Source organism: Sinocyclocheilus anshuiensis, unplaced genomic scaffold (genome assembly GCF_001515605.1).
Source record: "Sinocyclocheilus anshuiensis isolate Anshui unplaced genomic scaffold, SAMN03320099.WGS_v1.1 scaffold447, whole genome shotgun sequence".
Taxonomy (NCBI): Eukaryota; Metazoa; Chordata; class Actinopteri; order Cypriniformes; family Cyprinidae; genus Sinocyclocheilus; species Sinocyclocheilus anshuiensis.
In genome coordinates, this window is record NW_015552615.1 from 349131 (window position 1) to 367486 (window position 18356).

The window sequence follows — 18356 nt, forward strand, 5'->3', positions numbered from 1 at the left end:
GGGAGTTTCAAATGGATTTTTAGTGTGCTGTGGGAGCTAGTGGTGGTTGCTAGGGTATTGATTTACAGTTGCTAGGCTGTTTTTGGTGGTTGCTAGGGCATTGCTATGTGGTTGCTGAGGTGATCGGAGTGTTTTTTGGACAAATTAAAAGTCTAAAGTTGTCAAAAACAGTCATTATAGTTTCACTTTTCTTGTGTTTGAACTCAAACTAGACTTTTAAAGTGTAAAATGTACTTCTAGGCCGTTCTGGGTGGTTGCCAAGGCATTGCTATCTGGCATTCTGAATTGATTTTTAGACAAATTAAAAATCGAACGTTGTCAAATACAATCATTATAGTTTCAATTTTTGTGTGTGTGTTTGAACTGAAACTTTAATTTCAAAGTGTAAGACTTACTTTTGGGTGGTTGCCAGGGTGCTGGTTTGTGGCTGCTAAGGAGTTCTGAGTGATTTTTTAGTGTGCTGCTATGGGGTTGCTAAGCGTTTTAGTGGTTGCCAGGAGATTGCTTTGCAGTTGCTAGGTTGCTCTAGGTGGCTGCTAAGGAGATCTGAGTGATATTTAGTGCATTGCTATGTTTTTAATTACAGGCCCAAGTGTTTCTGTGATCGTTTGGGATTTTTTCACCTGTTTTTCATTCAGTAGGTAAAAATCCTGCATCTGATCACTTAGTAAAGTAACAGCACATTCATGTCTGGGGCGCGCACACACACACACACACACACACACAGACTGTAGTTTAATACTTCTCGTATGGCATCAGACTGTAAAACACTTTGCGGTTCTAATTGAAATTGTTATTTTTTACAGCGTGTGCTGATTTGGACTGAATTCAGCATAAGAAGTTTCACTGGTCTGTTGTCTGTCTGTTAGCATCCAAATGAGTTTGTCTTAACTTGCGAGAACAATGTTTTTGCAACTTGGCTTCTTCAAACTCCATCACGCCTCAAATGTGTGTTTGGCAGCGAGCGTTTGGAAGGCTTTTCTCTGGAAACAGCACTTTTGATTTAGACGACGAGCAGATGGTTGTAAGTAGATTGCTTTCATGTTAAGAAATCACTTTCCTTCTTTTGTCTGGCCTGCGAACGGAAGATTATTTTAATGCGGCCTCTTTTTTGTCATTACTGTGTATGGAACGGTGACATAACACCAAATACTCGGGAAAGAGAGATGAGGAACGGGGAAGCCTGACGGGGATTGGTTCAGCCGCAGAAACCTGTTGCCAAGCTTACAGTCCAAATGTTGGAGGAACGTTTTATAGCTCAGATGTTGCTTTATTTAAAATTTAATGGCTTTCTTCCTTATGTTTCATTAAAATATCAATGCAAAATTCCCTAATGAGACCCTAATAGGTCTTTCTGTCAGTAGAAACATACTACAGTCTTGATTTGATCTCATTACTGTCTAGGAGAAACTGTTGAGATCTCATGTATGATTCTTCTTTCCTGTGGGCATCATTGCATTCAAATTCGGTGCACGTTTTTACGCATAAGAAAGTTTGTCAGCATCTCTGTGATTATGTCAACTCAGAAGGATGATTGACAGTCAGAAGGTATTTTCAGTTTGAATCATATGATCCAGTCAGCATCACCTTTACAGCTGCGCTGGAGGGTGAGAAGAGAAACCCGCCTCTGATTGGCTGTTCTGAGTGTTTGAAATGAAAGTAACATGATTGGCCTCTTTTGTTTTCACTTTGACTGTGAGCTTGACAGCCGCAGAAAGAAACGCTGAACCAGGCGAGATCATGTGCACGTGTGCTTGCAAATTCAATGCATACTGAAATCATACCAGAACATCATAGTAAACATAAAAAAATACAGTGATGGGTAGATTACTTACAAATTGTACTCTGTTACTGATTTCAAATGACATAAAACAAATTGTAGTTAGTAACGTAATCCATTACATTACACATTTGAAGTAATATAATGAGACTACTTTTTGATTACTTTTAGATTACTCCAAACTTGTTTATCGCATTGATTTAAATAAGATAATCTTGTACCATATTGATGTAAAAAATACAACAAGAAAGAAAACATATTCTATCCTTTGTTATTAACAACATGAAGTACATGCATTAAATTACGTCAAAATTTCCCAAACAGGGGTTCGTGAAGCAACTGCAGGGAGTTTGTGAGTTTAATGAAAAGCTAATAAATTAAATCATGAATAAATAATTTTAGCATCAAAATAAACCCTTACTAAAAAAAGTGAAATGTTTTATTTGTTTACCTGCATGTCATGTGACCATTACCCAATGTCAGAGAACTGTAAACATGCAAATGTGTTACTTAATTATAAATTATATTATTATACTTAAGTACTTAATATTTGCAATCTGATTACATAATCCAGATTACATGTAATCAGTTACTACCCAGCATTGAAAACCAATGAGAACACCTTAGCAACTGCTTAGCAACACCCTGACCAATCACAAAATCCATTATTACTCTCTGCTGCAACTGGGAACCAGCCAGGAAACTGTAATAAATGCATAGCAATGCAATAAAAACCCATAAGAACACCTTGGCAACTACATAGCAACGTCCCGGCCAATCACAAAACCCTAGCAATACGATGGTGAGTTTTGCATAGTCAAACAGCGCTCATATTTTCACCAGAAAATCTGCTAGCATATTTATATTTTAACATCTGTAAATATTCACAGCAGCTTGACTATTTTCATTTCTACTCATCCGATCAGCAACACTCTGTCTCTCTCTGTTTGTCTGTCTCTCCCGTTTAAACAGGTCATTCATCTTCACATGGCCAAAACAATATGTTGATTGTACAAACACAATTATTAACTGGACGGCGTCCAACCAGAGTTATTTTCGATGTAAAGGCCTGTGGGAACATTGTGTGCTTAAGAGATTTGAGCTGTGATGCAATGACAGAGAGAAATAAAAGCCATCGCTTGGATCGCTGGTTCACTTTAGATTAGTTTTAAGTAGCTAAATGTCTCTGAGAAACATCAGCGTCCTACAGAAATAATACAGACTGTGTGTATGGGTTTATTTGACTGTAGTTTTGTGCTCGGAAATGAGTTAAATCTGACTGAACCTCAATTCAGGGGCATCCAGAAATGTGCTTAGTTGGAAAAATAATTTACAATAATGTATTTATTCAAAATAACGTATTTTTTAAAAATGATTGTATTTGAAAAATAAAATAATTTTAAAGATTTTAGGGGTTTTGTTAGTGTGCAGTTTAATTAACTTATGAACAAATTAATTGACTGATTAACATCAGACGTGAGTTTTTGAATCTCAAACACCTTCTGTCCAGTTTGAGTTTTTTTGTGTTTCAGAAATTAAATTAGTGAGTGTTAACGGATAAGGCAAAGGTTTATGAAATGTTACAGCTATTTTGATTATGTATAAGAGTGCAATAAATACTCCATTAGTTGACCATATTCGAATTCATTTGTGGAATTCTCCAAATTTTCCCACAAAAGCAGCGCAGGTCCTGGTAATGACCTGTGTGTGTGTGTGTGTGTGTGTGTGTGTGTGTGTGTACACTACCCAAAAGACAAATCCCCCTATTTACATAATGAGACAGAATCTGTGAGGGACTAATGATAAATCTAACAATCACTCCAAAAAGAAAGAAAGAAAGCCAGACACGGATCCGTTTCCATCTCATTTATAATCAATCGCCCTCTTTTATATTAGTTTGTTTTGATTATGTTTTATGACTCGCAGACGGAAAAACACTGGACAGAACTTCCAGTTAGAGGACTAGTTCACCCACTAATGAAGATCCTGTCATCATTTACTCATCAGACACCTTCGTGCTGCTCTGTCCCATGCAATGAAAGCATATACAGACAAAAACATCATAAAAGTATCTTACATTTGAGTCAGAAGAGTTTTTATAATTATAATTATAGCACAGAAGTCACAATGACTACTTTTACAATACTTGCGTGGTATTTTTAGCCTTTTTGAAGCATGACAGACTTGGTCATTATAAACTGTATAGAAAAAAGCAGAGTGAACATTCCTTGAAAGTTTTTCACGCAAAAATAACATCGTATGAGTTGGAATGAAATGAGGATCTTCATGTTTGGCTGAACTGTTATAAGTATTGGGTTCCACCGCAGGGTTGACATTTATTCTCCTGCTTGTCGAGTTAATTTATCGCACCCTTATTGAGCAGCGTTAAGTGTTTGGCATGATCACTTAAACACACACACTGAGTACCCAGCCACACCACCTAGTATTTTATACTATATTTAATATTACTAAGTACATCCCTACTGTCTGAAGCCCAGCACGCAGCGCCTGAAATAGAATCATCCCACCGGTCTTGATGCTTTTCAGGCCATAATTGCAACTTAATCTCTAGCCCTATGCAATTTGCATTGTAATAACATCCAATATTCAAACTGCAGTAATGGTCTTGCGGTTTACGGAACATTTGCATCAAGCAGCTGGTGCTTTGCGTTTCTCTTTGATGCGGATTCGGTCTTGTTTGTTTATTTTTAAACGTCCTTTCTCCTTCACTATCGTGTCAGAACGCGTCGACGTTAGCGGTTTTATATTTAACACAGCATTGCATGCTTACATGACCTCTCTATATACATGTTCCTGGTCTTATTCAGCATTATTTTAGCTTCATTTATATACTGTAATGTTACAGTATGTATCCATATTTTGAATTAGCTTTTATTTTTATATTTATAGTTTTAGTAATTTCATGCTTTCATGCTTGTGTTATTTTTATTAGATTTTTTTGTATTTCTACTTAGTTTTAATTTATTTTTAAGTTTAAATTATTTTAATTTATTTTAATTTTTATTGCAATATAATTAATTTAATAAATGTAATGTTTTATCTAATTTGTATCTACGTTTTTCATCTCATATTTATTTCAGCCTTGTCAATTAACAAAAACTATTTTTTTTTTAATAATTGTAGTTTTAATTACCAATTCATCAAGTCACATTATTCAGAAGAACAATATGTTAAATGGGTTTTAGCCACATCGCAAGCTAGCTAAGCTAGCAGAAATACACAACATGTCAACTACTAATGTTTATCCATGAGCTTTTTATTTTAAACTCAACTTCCAGTCAAACAGGCGATTTCACCACAATTATTCTGGTATCTGTTCGGTAGAGACATTCAGAAATGCCCTCTCAAGTCACCCACGGGTTACAGTAAAGTTTGCAGTAAAGGGCACATCGATTACGGACACGTGCGGCGGTTAACAGGAAGACACGAGGTGCAGAAAACCCCTGTCGCGTGTCTTAAGTTTAGCTGCAGTGATGAGAGAGATACAAATCAGAGAGAAAGAAAGAAAAGTAGATGACAACATCCCACGGTCCCTTCACTCTGTCTGGGCGATTAGCGGCGCAGTCATCGCGGCCGGCCCGAGCTGCCACTTCTGATGAGGGACATTCTCACCGCGCTAAATACGGCACTCTGGATTTACTTGACAGCATATTGTTAGTCATACAGCACTTTCCGATTTACAGTGATATGCAGATTCATCCAGCACTTGAATCACTTCACGTGTGGGTTTGCTTGTGTTTTGAAGACTGGCTGAGAGAGAATGATTGTCGAATATTAGTGTGAGGAAAGATTTTACATCAAGCTTGTTGATTTTTTGAAGAGATCGAAGGTACCATGCTACTGTGATGTGTCAGGTGGTATTACTGTGGTACTTTGAGATGTGCATGTCCAAAGAACAAACATGTTTGGTACTTTTTTTTTGTATGCATGAGTATTTCAAAATAAACAACCTTTTCCATATTCATACACAGTGCTGGGTACATTACTTACTAATTCTGTTACTGATTACAAATGACATGATGAAAATTGCTGTTAGTAATGTAATTTAGTTTACTCATTTTAGGTAATGTTTGGGTAAAATTTGGAATTGTGAATAATTTGTAATCATGTAATCCATAGAAAGTAAATGTAATCTGATTATGTACATTTCAAAATGTAATATAATCAAATTACACTACATACTACATTTTTGGAATCTGATTACATAATCCAGATTACATGTAATCAGTTACTACCCAGCGCTGTTCATATACCATGGTACTTCAAAGAATACTGTGGTATTACCTTGTACGTTTACCATGGTATTTTGTTAATGAGCCTGAGGCTGTATTTCATCATCCTCTTGTAATATTTCTCTTGGGTCATTTGATAGACAGCAGTGTGCACTACAAGTACACTACTCTAGTTTAATATGTTTGTGTGTGTGTCTGGCACACTCTCTTGTGTGAATCATTAGATGTTGAATTGCTCCGATTCCCAAAACCTAGACTGCCAAAACTCCTGCCGGGAGCGTTTCCTCAAACAAGCCTCACACACAGAGCGGGACAGAGGAGATCACACACACTCACTCACTCACATACACACACACACTGATATACGCAGTGGGAAGAGGCCAGAATGACTGACTGAAATCAGTTCATATGTCATTATTCCTGCTGAGCACAATATGTTGTTAGTGGCGTTTACTAGTACTAGTGCTGATAGTCATGTGATCAAAGCCCTGACAGCAAATATTACAGTTCAGACACACAATTTACACCTGCTGGATGATAAAACGGCTAGAAAAAACATAGACGCACACTGAAGGAGGGGGCCGAGCCATATCTAGATAACATCACCCTAGCAACTACATAGCGACAGGTTTAAAACCATTTAAAGCACCCTAGCAACCACTCAGAAAACAAACAACTACATAGCAACACCCTGGCAACCACAAAGTAACACTCTTAAAAACACCTGGTGACCCCTAGCAACAACTTAGAATACAAACAACTGCATAGCAACACCCTGGCAACCACATAGTAACACACTTAAAAACATCTGGAGCCCCCTTGAAATTACTCAGAATGCAAACAACTGCATAGCAACACCCTGGCAACCACATAGTAACACATTTAAAATCATCTGGAGCACCATAGCAACAACTCTGAACAGAAACAACTGGATAGCATCACCCAGGCAACCACATAGTAAAACACTTGAAACCATCTGGAGCCCCCTAGCAGCCACTTAGAATGCAAACAACTGCATAGCAACACCCTGGCAACCACATAGAAACACATTTAAAATAATCTGGAGCACCAAAGCAACAACTTTGAACAGAAACAACTGGATAGCAACACCCTGGCAACCACATAGTAACACACAGAATGCAAACAACTGCATAGCATCACCCAGGCAACCACATAGTAAGACACTTGAAACCATCTGGAGCCCCCTAGCAGCCACTTAGAATGCAAACAACTGCATAGTAACACCCTGGCAACCACATAGTAAGACACTTGAAACCATCTGGAGCCCCCTAGCAGCCACTTAGAATGCAAACAACTGCATAGTAACACCCTGGCAACCACATAGTAACGCACTTAAAACCATCTGGAGTACCCTAGAAACCACTCTGCATAGAAACACCTTTGAAACAACATCCAGCCTAGTATCATTTTTAGTGAGGGAAAACACCACAGAAATCCTGTTTGTTATTGCTGATGTTTTGATTAGTGATGTTGATTGTCTCCGGTGGTTTGTGTCTCTTGTTCCTCTGAGACTCTTCTAAGTTGGGCCCATTGTCCTCTGTTTTTCTCTCCTGTCTGTCTCCTCTTTTCTCCATCTCTCAGAGCAGATACGGTGTAGGAGATCGAGGTGTTAGGCTGTACGGCACTTTACCCGTGAGGCCCAACCCTGAGGAGAAAAGACTGCCCTCGTCAGGGGTGAGACCCGACGCTCTTACCTTCTTCAGCTCTGATCCAAGCAGCTAGCAGACCAGAAACGTACTCTATACAAGTACACAGATGCTAACATCAATGCTATAGCATACACTGCCAATGCAACACGTACTAGTTGTAAAATCGAGCTTGCGTAGTTACTGTTTGCAGTTGCATGCTTTTTTCACACTAAGGAAAATAACAATAATGACACCTAAAAAGTTAAATAATCCTTCTAAGGGTTTTACATGACAACAGTGTACAATGTACGTTTTACATGACAACGTTTTTCTTTTATGTTTTTGAAAAGTTTTGCATACAGGCAACATCGCTGTAAAAAAGACTCCGCAAACATGACTAAAAACGCTATGTTATGTATGCCAGGCCAGTAGTTGGCGCTGTGACTTTGTATGTGCCTGTGCACATACGCATTCCTATAGACTAAATGCACATTAAGCATGTGCACGACCTCACCTTTTCACAAATTTGCATTTTTGTATTTTACATGGAGACGATAATGCTAGCATTTTCAAAAATGTACACTTTGAAACCCATTTTCAAAAGTTTGCGCTTTCAGGCCCCTAAAACGCTGTTGTTGTGTAAATGAATGGCCAAAACGCATTAAAAAATTCAGTTTTTAGTCAAAAACTGTGTCATGTTAACACTTTGTAATTCTAATTCCAATCCACACCACAACAATAACAATAACTAAAGACTAAAAATATCATTGGAATTACGGTGGGATTTATTTTTTCCAGCAGATGAATGATAAAAACAATGACAGCCAATCAGAATCCACCATACTTCAAAGAACACAAGCATTTAAAGTGACAGATGACAAAACTCCAGTGCGTGGGTTTAATAAACAGAACGTTATCATCCGTTGGTGTGGTTATATAGCTATCATTTTAGTTATTGTTTTTTGTGTGAATGAGCCTTAAGTCTTTAGCATCCTAGCTGAAATGAAACCTCACTAGTGATTGGCTTGTAACGCTCTGCATAGTCAACAACTCAAACAAACAGCGATTCAAGTCGAGAGTTGTGCATTAACGTGTTGATAAACTAATGTCGCAATGCTTTAAAACGAATAATAAACAGCACACAGATACTGGGTAGAATAATCCGTTTTGATTGAACTGTGAAGTGGATTATTGATTGTTTTCAAACTATAAACGTATTTATAATCAGTACTGAGTTTGCTCATGGTGGTCTGTGTAGGCAGCACACTAGGTTTGGATCAGGGCTTTCTCTAGCGCCCCCTGTTGTCTGAGCATGACTCTGTCTGTCTGTCTGTGTTGGTTCTGTGGTTCTCTGAGGGTCACATGATGAACTGAGAGTCCCTATATGTCCCCATAGGGCCACACTTCACACCCACCATAACCTCCCACCCACACACACACTACAGGATGGTCTTCAAGTTGGAGCCAAAACCGAACAGTCAAGTGTAGCTGCTTTGACTTACAAAACATACTGTGGCAGACTCACTGAGTGATTACCATATTCATGTTGGTACTCATATCATGGTACTTTTTGGTGCAATTTTTTGTTAGTGTTGTTTATTTTCTATTTTATTATTTTAAATATTTAAATATTTTAGAAATAGTGAGCAGTAAATAAATAAATGGTTATACAATGTTTTTTAGACATGTATGGTAATACTTTGGTACTATTTGTATTTTTACTTTTTGTAGTTAATATGATTTAATTTGGATATTTTTATTGCTATTTTTCTTCGTATTGACATAGTTTTAGTTTTTTTTATAGTTATATTTAATTTTCTGTTATGTTATTTTAAATATTTTTGTATTTTAGTAATAATAAGCACTAAGCACTAATAAAAAAGGTCATAAAATGTATGGCTGTACAATTGGTACAAGTATTTATTAGTGAATATCATTTCATGTGGATATTGTTATTGCTACTTTTCTTTTCTTTCTATTTTATTATTTCAAATATTGTAATATTTTAGCAATAATGCACACCAAAAAGATCATAAAATGTATGGTTATACTATGGTCATTTTTTTTTTTTTTTGTGAATAGTTGCTATTTTTCTTCACATTAAACCTCATTCATGAAACATGCGCAGATTGATATCTGTGTATTTATGAAACCAAACCAAACATTTTTATGAAACTACATCATAATTTACAACAAAAAATTAATTCTGTGAAGCAAATTAACATAATGACCAATGTGGAAACATGCTGTATGTATTTTTTCGAACAACATATTTACTATAGTGCATTGGTTGAATGCAGTGTATTATTTGGGATGCACGTGAACATACAGTCATTTTAGTATCATCTTTAGATGGCAGGCATCGTTTTTATCATGTGCACATGTGATAGTGTTTCTGCAGTTGAGCATCACTGGTGCAAATACACTCATCTTACGTTTGCAATGCTGCAAATGTTCACACACAAGAGTGACTCACCATCAAAAGTGAGCACGTTTGACTCAGAATTACCTAAGTTTCCTTTTTCACTTTCCGTTACTTGAAAGGACGTCCGTATTTAACAAAGTAAAACACGTCTGACTCACTGGAAAAACTCGAACCGTGCGCGCCCGCCGCTTTTGTTTTCAATTGATCTACTCAGCACATTAACTGAAAATGTGAAACTATGGAAATAAAATTGTTCCAAAACACGATGAATGCTCTGCTGCAGAAGCTTTTCGTTTGGAATGATCTTTTCGTCGTCCTGCTCGACTGAATACCGTTGTGTGCAACATTGTGGGCGGCTTCTTTTTAATTAGAAAAGAGATGGTATTGATGTTCCAGAAACCGGCATCGTAAATCATTTATCAGTGCTGGAGTGCTAACAAAGCAGCTCACGCTGACCGGTCCTACCTCATCCTATCCATTATCAGGGTTCCCACGGCCAGGAAAAAACCTGCAAATATCAAGGAATTTTAAAATGTCGATGGGGTTTTTCCAGGCTTGAAAGATGCTATATAGACAATGGTACCATTTGGTTTCCTTGTCACTGCACTTTGAGGTACATTTGAACAATACCATGGTATTACCATCTTGATAGTGTTAAAAATAATATTTATAATATTATATTATTGTAAATATTTTAATGTTTTAGTAATATTTAGTGCATGACTATACAATGGTTTTTGAACATTTACACCCGGACTCTGTTTTAATCATTCTCGGGGACTTTAATAAAGCAAATCTTTCCCGTGAACTGCCAAAATACAGACAGCACATCACATGTCCCACCAGAGACCCCAGGCAATCTGCCTCATGAACAGTTAATGTTCTCCCATTGTGCAATTAAAGTATGTGCAATAACCTTATACCTATTTATCACCCTAAACCCTAGTACATCCCTACAACTTATTTTATTTTATTCTATTCCTATTCCATCTATAGCACACCTGTACATACAATTTATTCTTTTATTTATTTTTTTTGTGGTTTATATTTATGCATGTGTATTTTATTCACATCTCATTTTTATTATCTGTGTGTTGTTGTTGTCTCCGTGTACTGGAAGCTTGTGACACTATAACAAATTCCTTGTATGTGCAAACATACTTGGCAATAAAGCTTTTTCTGATTCTGATTCTGATTTCTGATTTATGGTCTAATTTTCAAGCTTGGAAAAGTCATTGAAAATGCTGACCATGATGCAGTATTTGATTCTCATATCCATACATCACTGCACTGTGAGGTATTTTAAACAATGCCATGGTATTATCATCATGGTAGTGTTAAAAAACAACATTTCCATGGCATGTTTTTAGTTTTTTTATTATTTAAATGTATTTTATTTTTTAATAAGAATAAGCACTAATTAATAAAAATATCATAAAATATATTTTTTTAGCAAGTATGGTAATATTGTGATATTCTTTAACCTAGAAATTCTCATATTCAGGCCTGAAAAGTCATGTTTAAAATGTCATTTTGGTAACGCTTTACTTAAAGCCTTTATGCATAGTGCATTATAAAGTTATTCATAATGTATGTTGTAATGCATTATGTCTTTTTATAAATAATTGTACCCAAGGTTAAAATGCATTATAAAATTTGAATTTTTTATTTTTTTTTGTCATCAAAAAAATGCATACTTAATGCATACTTTCTAAAGGTATAATAACGAATAGTTAAGTAATACAATGTATTGTAACTTTGGAGAATGCATTATATGGTGCATTACAATTGATGCATTAAAGTACTTGAATTGCAATATGCATTATATATAAAGGCTTAATTCAAGTGTCTTTAAGGTCTTATTCTAGTTATTTTCAGCCCTAAAATATTTTGTCAACTACAGAATTCTCTTTGTAATCTTCTGTATAAAGCGATTTCAAAAACAGTCCTCATCCAGTACTCACGAAAGCTTTGGAAACCCATTGCTCAAAACCCTGAATTCTGTGGGACCATTTGGATTATTTTAATGACTGCATCGTCATAAAAATATAGAAAGTGATGTATAGAAATATTCAAACTTGTATTCGGTGTGGATTTGTGTATTTCATTATTCTGCAGTTAGTTAAAGTTCTCTCACAGAGTCTTGACACGTTCATAAATAAAACTGAAAAATATGATATTTTTTACAATGCCCAGAGTTCTGAGGAACGATCTAAAAAAAGACAGAGGGAAAAAAACATCTTCTTTTTTTTTTTTTTTTTTTTTAGTTTTCCGGAGTAGAATGTTGTTGCTCTGGAGACTTAATGGAGTTTAAGTATCAGCTTGGTCTCAGATATTTCTCCTAAAATCCTTTCTAGAATAAAAACCAGAGACAAATGAGTCACTAGTTTAGCTCCAGAAGGAATATTTATAGCAGCCGAGATCGTTTGATGAGAAATGTTTGTACAAAACATCAATGAAATATTCTGCAAGATGTATGATATAAAAGTTAAGGGTATGTCTACACAATTCATTTGGATTCCTGCTCATGTTGGTGTGGAGGGAAATGAGAAGGTAGATATTCTGGCCAAACAAACTCTAAGAATAAAGCAAGTAGATCTAAATATTCTATTAAGTAAAGCAGAAGCTAAAGTATACATTAGAACATATACACAATCAGTTTGGCAGGTATATTGGGATGACAATGAAACAGGTAGACATTTATATAATATACAAAAAATAGTTGATGCTGGGAGAAAGGAGAATAGGAATCGAAGGGAATAAAATATCATAACACGCCTTAGAATTGGTCATACTGGACTTAATAGTACATTGTGTAGAATTGGCAAGCACCCTACTGGGGAGTGTATATACTGTAGACAACAAGAAACAGTTGAGCATGTATTACTTCACTGTATGAAATACAACAATGAGAGATATTGTCTTATTCATTCAATGAAGAAAGTAAAACACAATGACTTTTCTTTATCAGGTTTGTTAGGGAAAACAGCTAGTAAGTTGTATGATTATATTATTGAATTTGTGAAAGAAAGTAAATGATGTAAAAGAATATAGTCTTTTGATAGTTGTTTTTTATTTGTTTTGTTTTCATTTCTAGTTTGTTTATTTGTTTTGCTTGGTTTTTATGTTTATTTCTATACTATATACAAGCAAATATCCTGATGCATACTCCATTCCAGTCGGTGGCGGTAATGCACCAATAAGTTAGGTTGCCAACCGCCAATAAACACCAAAGAAGAAGTAGTAGTAGAAGTAGTAATACAAAACGAGGATTTGTAAAGAAAAATGTCGGAGGATTTTGATATAAGCCAAGAGGTCACTGGTTTTCCTTTGCTGTAAACAAAACTTGGTTCTCGCGAGACTAGCATATTCTCACCGGAGATTATGCTACGCCTACGTCCTATGTCTTCCGCTGGATGCCACTCTCTCGTGAACGTGCGTACGACAGTTAGCGGAAGCTAGAGGTTAAGGTTTATAAAGTGGTAAATATGGATATTTTTCTTACACAAATGCATCGCGTCGCTTCAGAAGGCCTTTGTTAATCCTCCGGAGCCGTGTGGGCTTCTTTTATAATGGATGTTTTTTTTTTTTTGGACTTCAAATTTTGGGCTACCATCCACTCCCATTATGAAGCATGGATTAGCCTGGACATTATTTAATATAACTCCGATTATATTCGTCTGAAAGAAGAAAGTCATATACACCTAGGATGGCTTGAGAGTGAGTAAATTTTCATTTTTGGGTGAACTATCCCTTTAAGCAGCTCAGATCATTTGATGAGTTCATATTGAGATCTCTGATTTTTGATGTCTGAGAACAGTTTGAGACATTGGTGAGATCTTTTTAAAGACAAATGTCATTGTTTTTTTTCCAGGACAAACATTTTAGGATTGAATTGAATCTCATCGCTGTTGCTCATTCATAGCTCAGTTATGTCTCAACCGTCTCAGATGTCTGTCCCAAAACCTTTCAGGAGAAATAAACAGACACAAATGAGCCAATAGTTGTCATCTAGTAATAGTATAGAGGTATACAATGATTGTTAAGCAGCTTAGATCATTTTATGAGAAATGTTTTGAGATCTTTGACTTTTGATTTGGTATCTGAGCACAATTTGAGACATTGGGGAGATCTCATTTGAGACAAATCTTGGGTTGTTTTTCTGGAGTTGAGTTCGATGATTTAATCTCATCTCTGTTGCTCAATCATAGCTCAGTTATGTCTCAATTTCATCTCATATATTTCTCCTAAAATTTCTAGCAGAAATAAACACAAATGAGTCACTAGCTGTCATCCAGTGATAATATAGAGCTATAAAATGAATGTGGAGCAGCTCAGATCATTTGATGAGAAATGTTTCAAATTGAGATGTTTGACTTATAATTGCGGATTTTTGGTATTTAGGCAAATCTGAGCACAATTTGAGACATTGTTGGGTTGTTTTCTCAGGAGAAACATCTCAAACATAGCCTATGTTTTCTGAATTTGCGCTCCATTAAACCTCATTACTGCTTAGGAGAAACTATTAAGATTTTCAAGAGATACTGTATCATTTATGATTTTTCCTACAGCTCAGTTGTCTCAATTTTGTCTCAGATGAAACTTTTGAGCCAAAAGTTGTCATTCATTAAGATAATAGATCTATAAAATTGAGATATTAATGAGTTTTCTTCACAGAGTTTTCCCTCGTTTGCTGCCATTTGATCTGTAAGCTAAACGTTAAACACACAGCGAGGTGTTGACACTAAACCGTCTGAAGACGGCAGGATTAGCCAAATGAGATCTCAAATTTCTAAATATGCGCTAATGTAATGTTTTGATGTGTAATCCAGGGAGCAGCGCTGGCGTTGTTTGGACCTGCAGCTCTCAGTGTCAACTGATGCCAATTTGTGGGTTTTTTCAAACTGAGTTCTCATCTCTGTAATCCTGGACTATAATCTCATGTGATACGGATTTATGGGCATCCAAACACCATAAACTGCTAATAAAACTATACATCTGCGTTTAATAAATACTTTAAAGACAAATCAGCTCAATTCGTCAGTGCATTTTATTGAATGGTTTAGTAATAGTCTACATATTTTCAAAATTTTTATCAACATTCTATAACTTTTATGAACATACATGTACTCTTCTGCTGATCTAACCAAGGTCATAAAAATAATATTAACAAATAATATCACAGTTAAATGTTTTCTAGTCCCATCGCAATATTCAAATTCAAAAATATATTGTTAAGAATCTTTGTGCATGTTATTTTGTGTCGTCTTTAAAAAACATTTGGCTTCCTCATGGATAGTAGATACTTATCGTGTAATATTTAAGTGAATATGAATACTTTTTGAATCTCTCAGATCTATTTGGCTTTGGGTTAAATGACAATGATTAAAAAAAAAAAAAAAAAAAAACGAAATGTTTTTTTTTTTATAAAGCACATTTGTTAATGAAAAAAGTAAAAATTCTGGTATTTTTTATAATTATATATATATATATAAAATGTCTAAAAATCCACAGTTGTTTGACTAATAATCAAATATTATGAAAGAATTCAATAAAATAATATATTGTTTATTCATTTATTTTGTAATAGTACTATAGTACTTTTGTTAGGAGTCCCTGTATCTGAGCTTTCACACCTAAACATGTTTTTAAGGTGTTTTTTTTTTTTTTTTTAAGAAGGCTCTTGAATTGTGGTCTGTGTGTTTGTGTAGTATGTGATGCTATTTAAATGGGCAGCACGACATGTGTTTCTGATACTTGAGCTTTAAATAAGATTGAAATAAGGCCTCATAATAACAGCCACATCTGGAGCTCGTGAATTTGTTGTGAGCATATGATTAGCCAATCAGAGAAGATGGAGGGCGTGGCCCGATATGTGTTATTTTTTGACAAATCTGCAGTGAAGTGCATTGAAATACATTTATTATTTTTTTCTGTGTATTAGTTTGTTTACATGACAAATTGTTTGAGGAGGTTTTAGCACGGTCCGTTCCCTAACCTAGGAATAAACACTGAGGTTTTCATTTAAATATATTTTCGTCGTGGTCCATCTATGATTCAAGTGTTTGTTACTAATGTTTTACTTTATCTGAATGTGTAAACACGTCCAATCATCATAATTTAGTGACACACAATCACGGTACGGCTGTTTAATTGTGTTGTGCTGCCGCGTGTGTGTTTGTGTTTTCATGCAGTCATCAGATCCGTCGTCCATTTGTCACGTCTGTACGTTTAATCCGTCCTCATTTGTGAGAAGCGCCCTGCTGCAAAGCTGACATATTCCTACTTTCTGTTTTTCCTTTCTTTCTCCCTCTCGCTTCCTCGCTGCCTGATTTGGAAAGACTCGCATAGTCAATTACGCTGGAGTTTGAGAGATGGAGTGCGCTGGAGTTGCCATATTTTTGTATGATATTAATATTTCATAAGTGCCATTCTCAGCTGAATATCTAAGAGAGAGCGCCTATTAGATTCGGCTCTGCCAGAATATTATTCATTCTCCGGAGAGGAGACGAGCACCGCTGGCTGCCGTCATTACCGCCGCTGTTCTCCTCGACGCTGTTCTGGCAACAACTGGATTGTTTGAATAGCTCGGTCCAAGTAGGCCTGGACGGTGCCGCTTGTTGCCAGATTACAGTAACTGAGACTGAACCAAAGGTCAGAACCAAAGCAAACTGACATGTCAGTTGGACTCTAGTGAACTGGATTGAATTGCACGGAAGCGAAGTGTGTTTAGCGGTTTAATTAAGCACCGGAGGTCATGCTAACAGCTGTTTCACATCATTGGTGTGTGTTTTGACTGTATCGACCAATCAGCATCCACGATGATTTATTCATTCTGATTGGATGAGCTGCATTTGAAGGCTAATGCATATTCTACATTAATGCACAAGTTTGTCAGCCGTAAACAGCCACAATTAGACTAATGAACTATATTGCTTTTTCAGTTAGTGTTTTAACTATTAATTGGACTTTTTTTTTTTGCTGTTTTGTAAAAGCAATAAGCCACTCACAAGTGTGCATTTAAAGTGACTTTATCATTGTTATTTGCATCGCTTATTGCTTTTTTGCATCAAGTTTAAAAAGTAAAAAATATAGTGGGGTTCAAAAGTTCAAGGCTGCTTGTGAAATATGCTTCCATTTCACATTTTCCCTTTGAATATAAATTTTTAATTACAGATTATACTATCAGCAGTCTGAGTAAAAAGTTGAACTAATAAATGCAAGATACACTGGAGCTTCATGAACAAAACCTGGCGATCATGTTCTCCAGCATAATCTGAGATCATCTTTCAATATTTAATATTTATAATATATGGCATATATTAACATTTTTATTTTTATTTTTACATGTCTCAAAGCCCTAAAACTGTTTATTTCTAGGTTTAAATGAATTCATATACTTACATTTGATTTGTCACACAGAAATAGTGGAGAATCATTATTATTTAATATTTCTACTATATAGTTATACTTATAAAGCCTTATAATGCTTACATTTCTTTAATATTTATATATTTTCAAAATCCTATTTATTTCTAAGTTTTTATAAACTCACTTACATTTGATTAATGACACATAAATAGTGCAGAATATTTGATATATACAATTTATGGTATATATCCATAACTATAAAAAATTTATATATTTTCAGAATCCAAAATCTGTTTATTTCTTATATTTTTAAAATAACTCAGTTACTTGCATTTGATTAATCACATAAAAATAATGCAGAATACTTTAATATTAAATATTTATCATTTATAGTATATATTTATGCTTATAAAACCTTACACTATTTATTTTTCAGTAATATTGAAATAATTTCAAAATCCTAAATCTGTTTATTTCTACATTTAAGTGAACCAATTTACTTACAATTTATTAGTCACACAAAAATAATGCAGAATCTTTTAATATTTAATATTTATAGTATATGCCTATACTTATAAAACCTTACAATATAAATATTTCTATTATATTTATACTTTTCATTATCCTTTAAATAAACAGGTTTAAATAAACAAAAGCTCATATTTTCAGTGTGCTCTCAGACCTTTGCATCCACTGTACTGTATAGTATTCACTATAATCTTATAGTCAGATTTCTATGGTGCAAAAACACACATGCTGTCTAGCACACACACACACACACACACATGGACTTCTCAAAACCCAGCAGTTTTAATGTAGTCTGCAGCTTTCTCTGAAATTCAGATGCAAAAGAGTCTACTTCTCTCTGCCATCTTTCT

General features: G+C 35.2%; 1 protein-coding gene across 1 annotated transcript in view; it reads left to right on the forward strand.

The window, feature by feature from the left end:
• The window catches only part of LOC107666148 (TOX high mobility group box family member 2-like), a 134242-nt gene that overhangs the window by 40194 nt on the left and 75692 nt on the right, over window positions 1–18356 (forward strand). The window contains exon 2 of the mRNA XM_016457322.1: window positions 7636–7728. Within this exon, the coding sequence (XP_016312808.1) occupies window positions 7636–7728 (93 nt within the window). The remainder of the gene's footprint in view (window positions 1–7635; window positions 7729–18356) is intronic.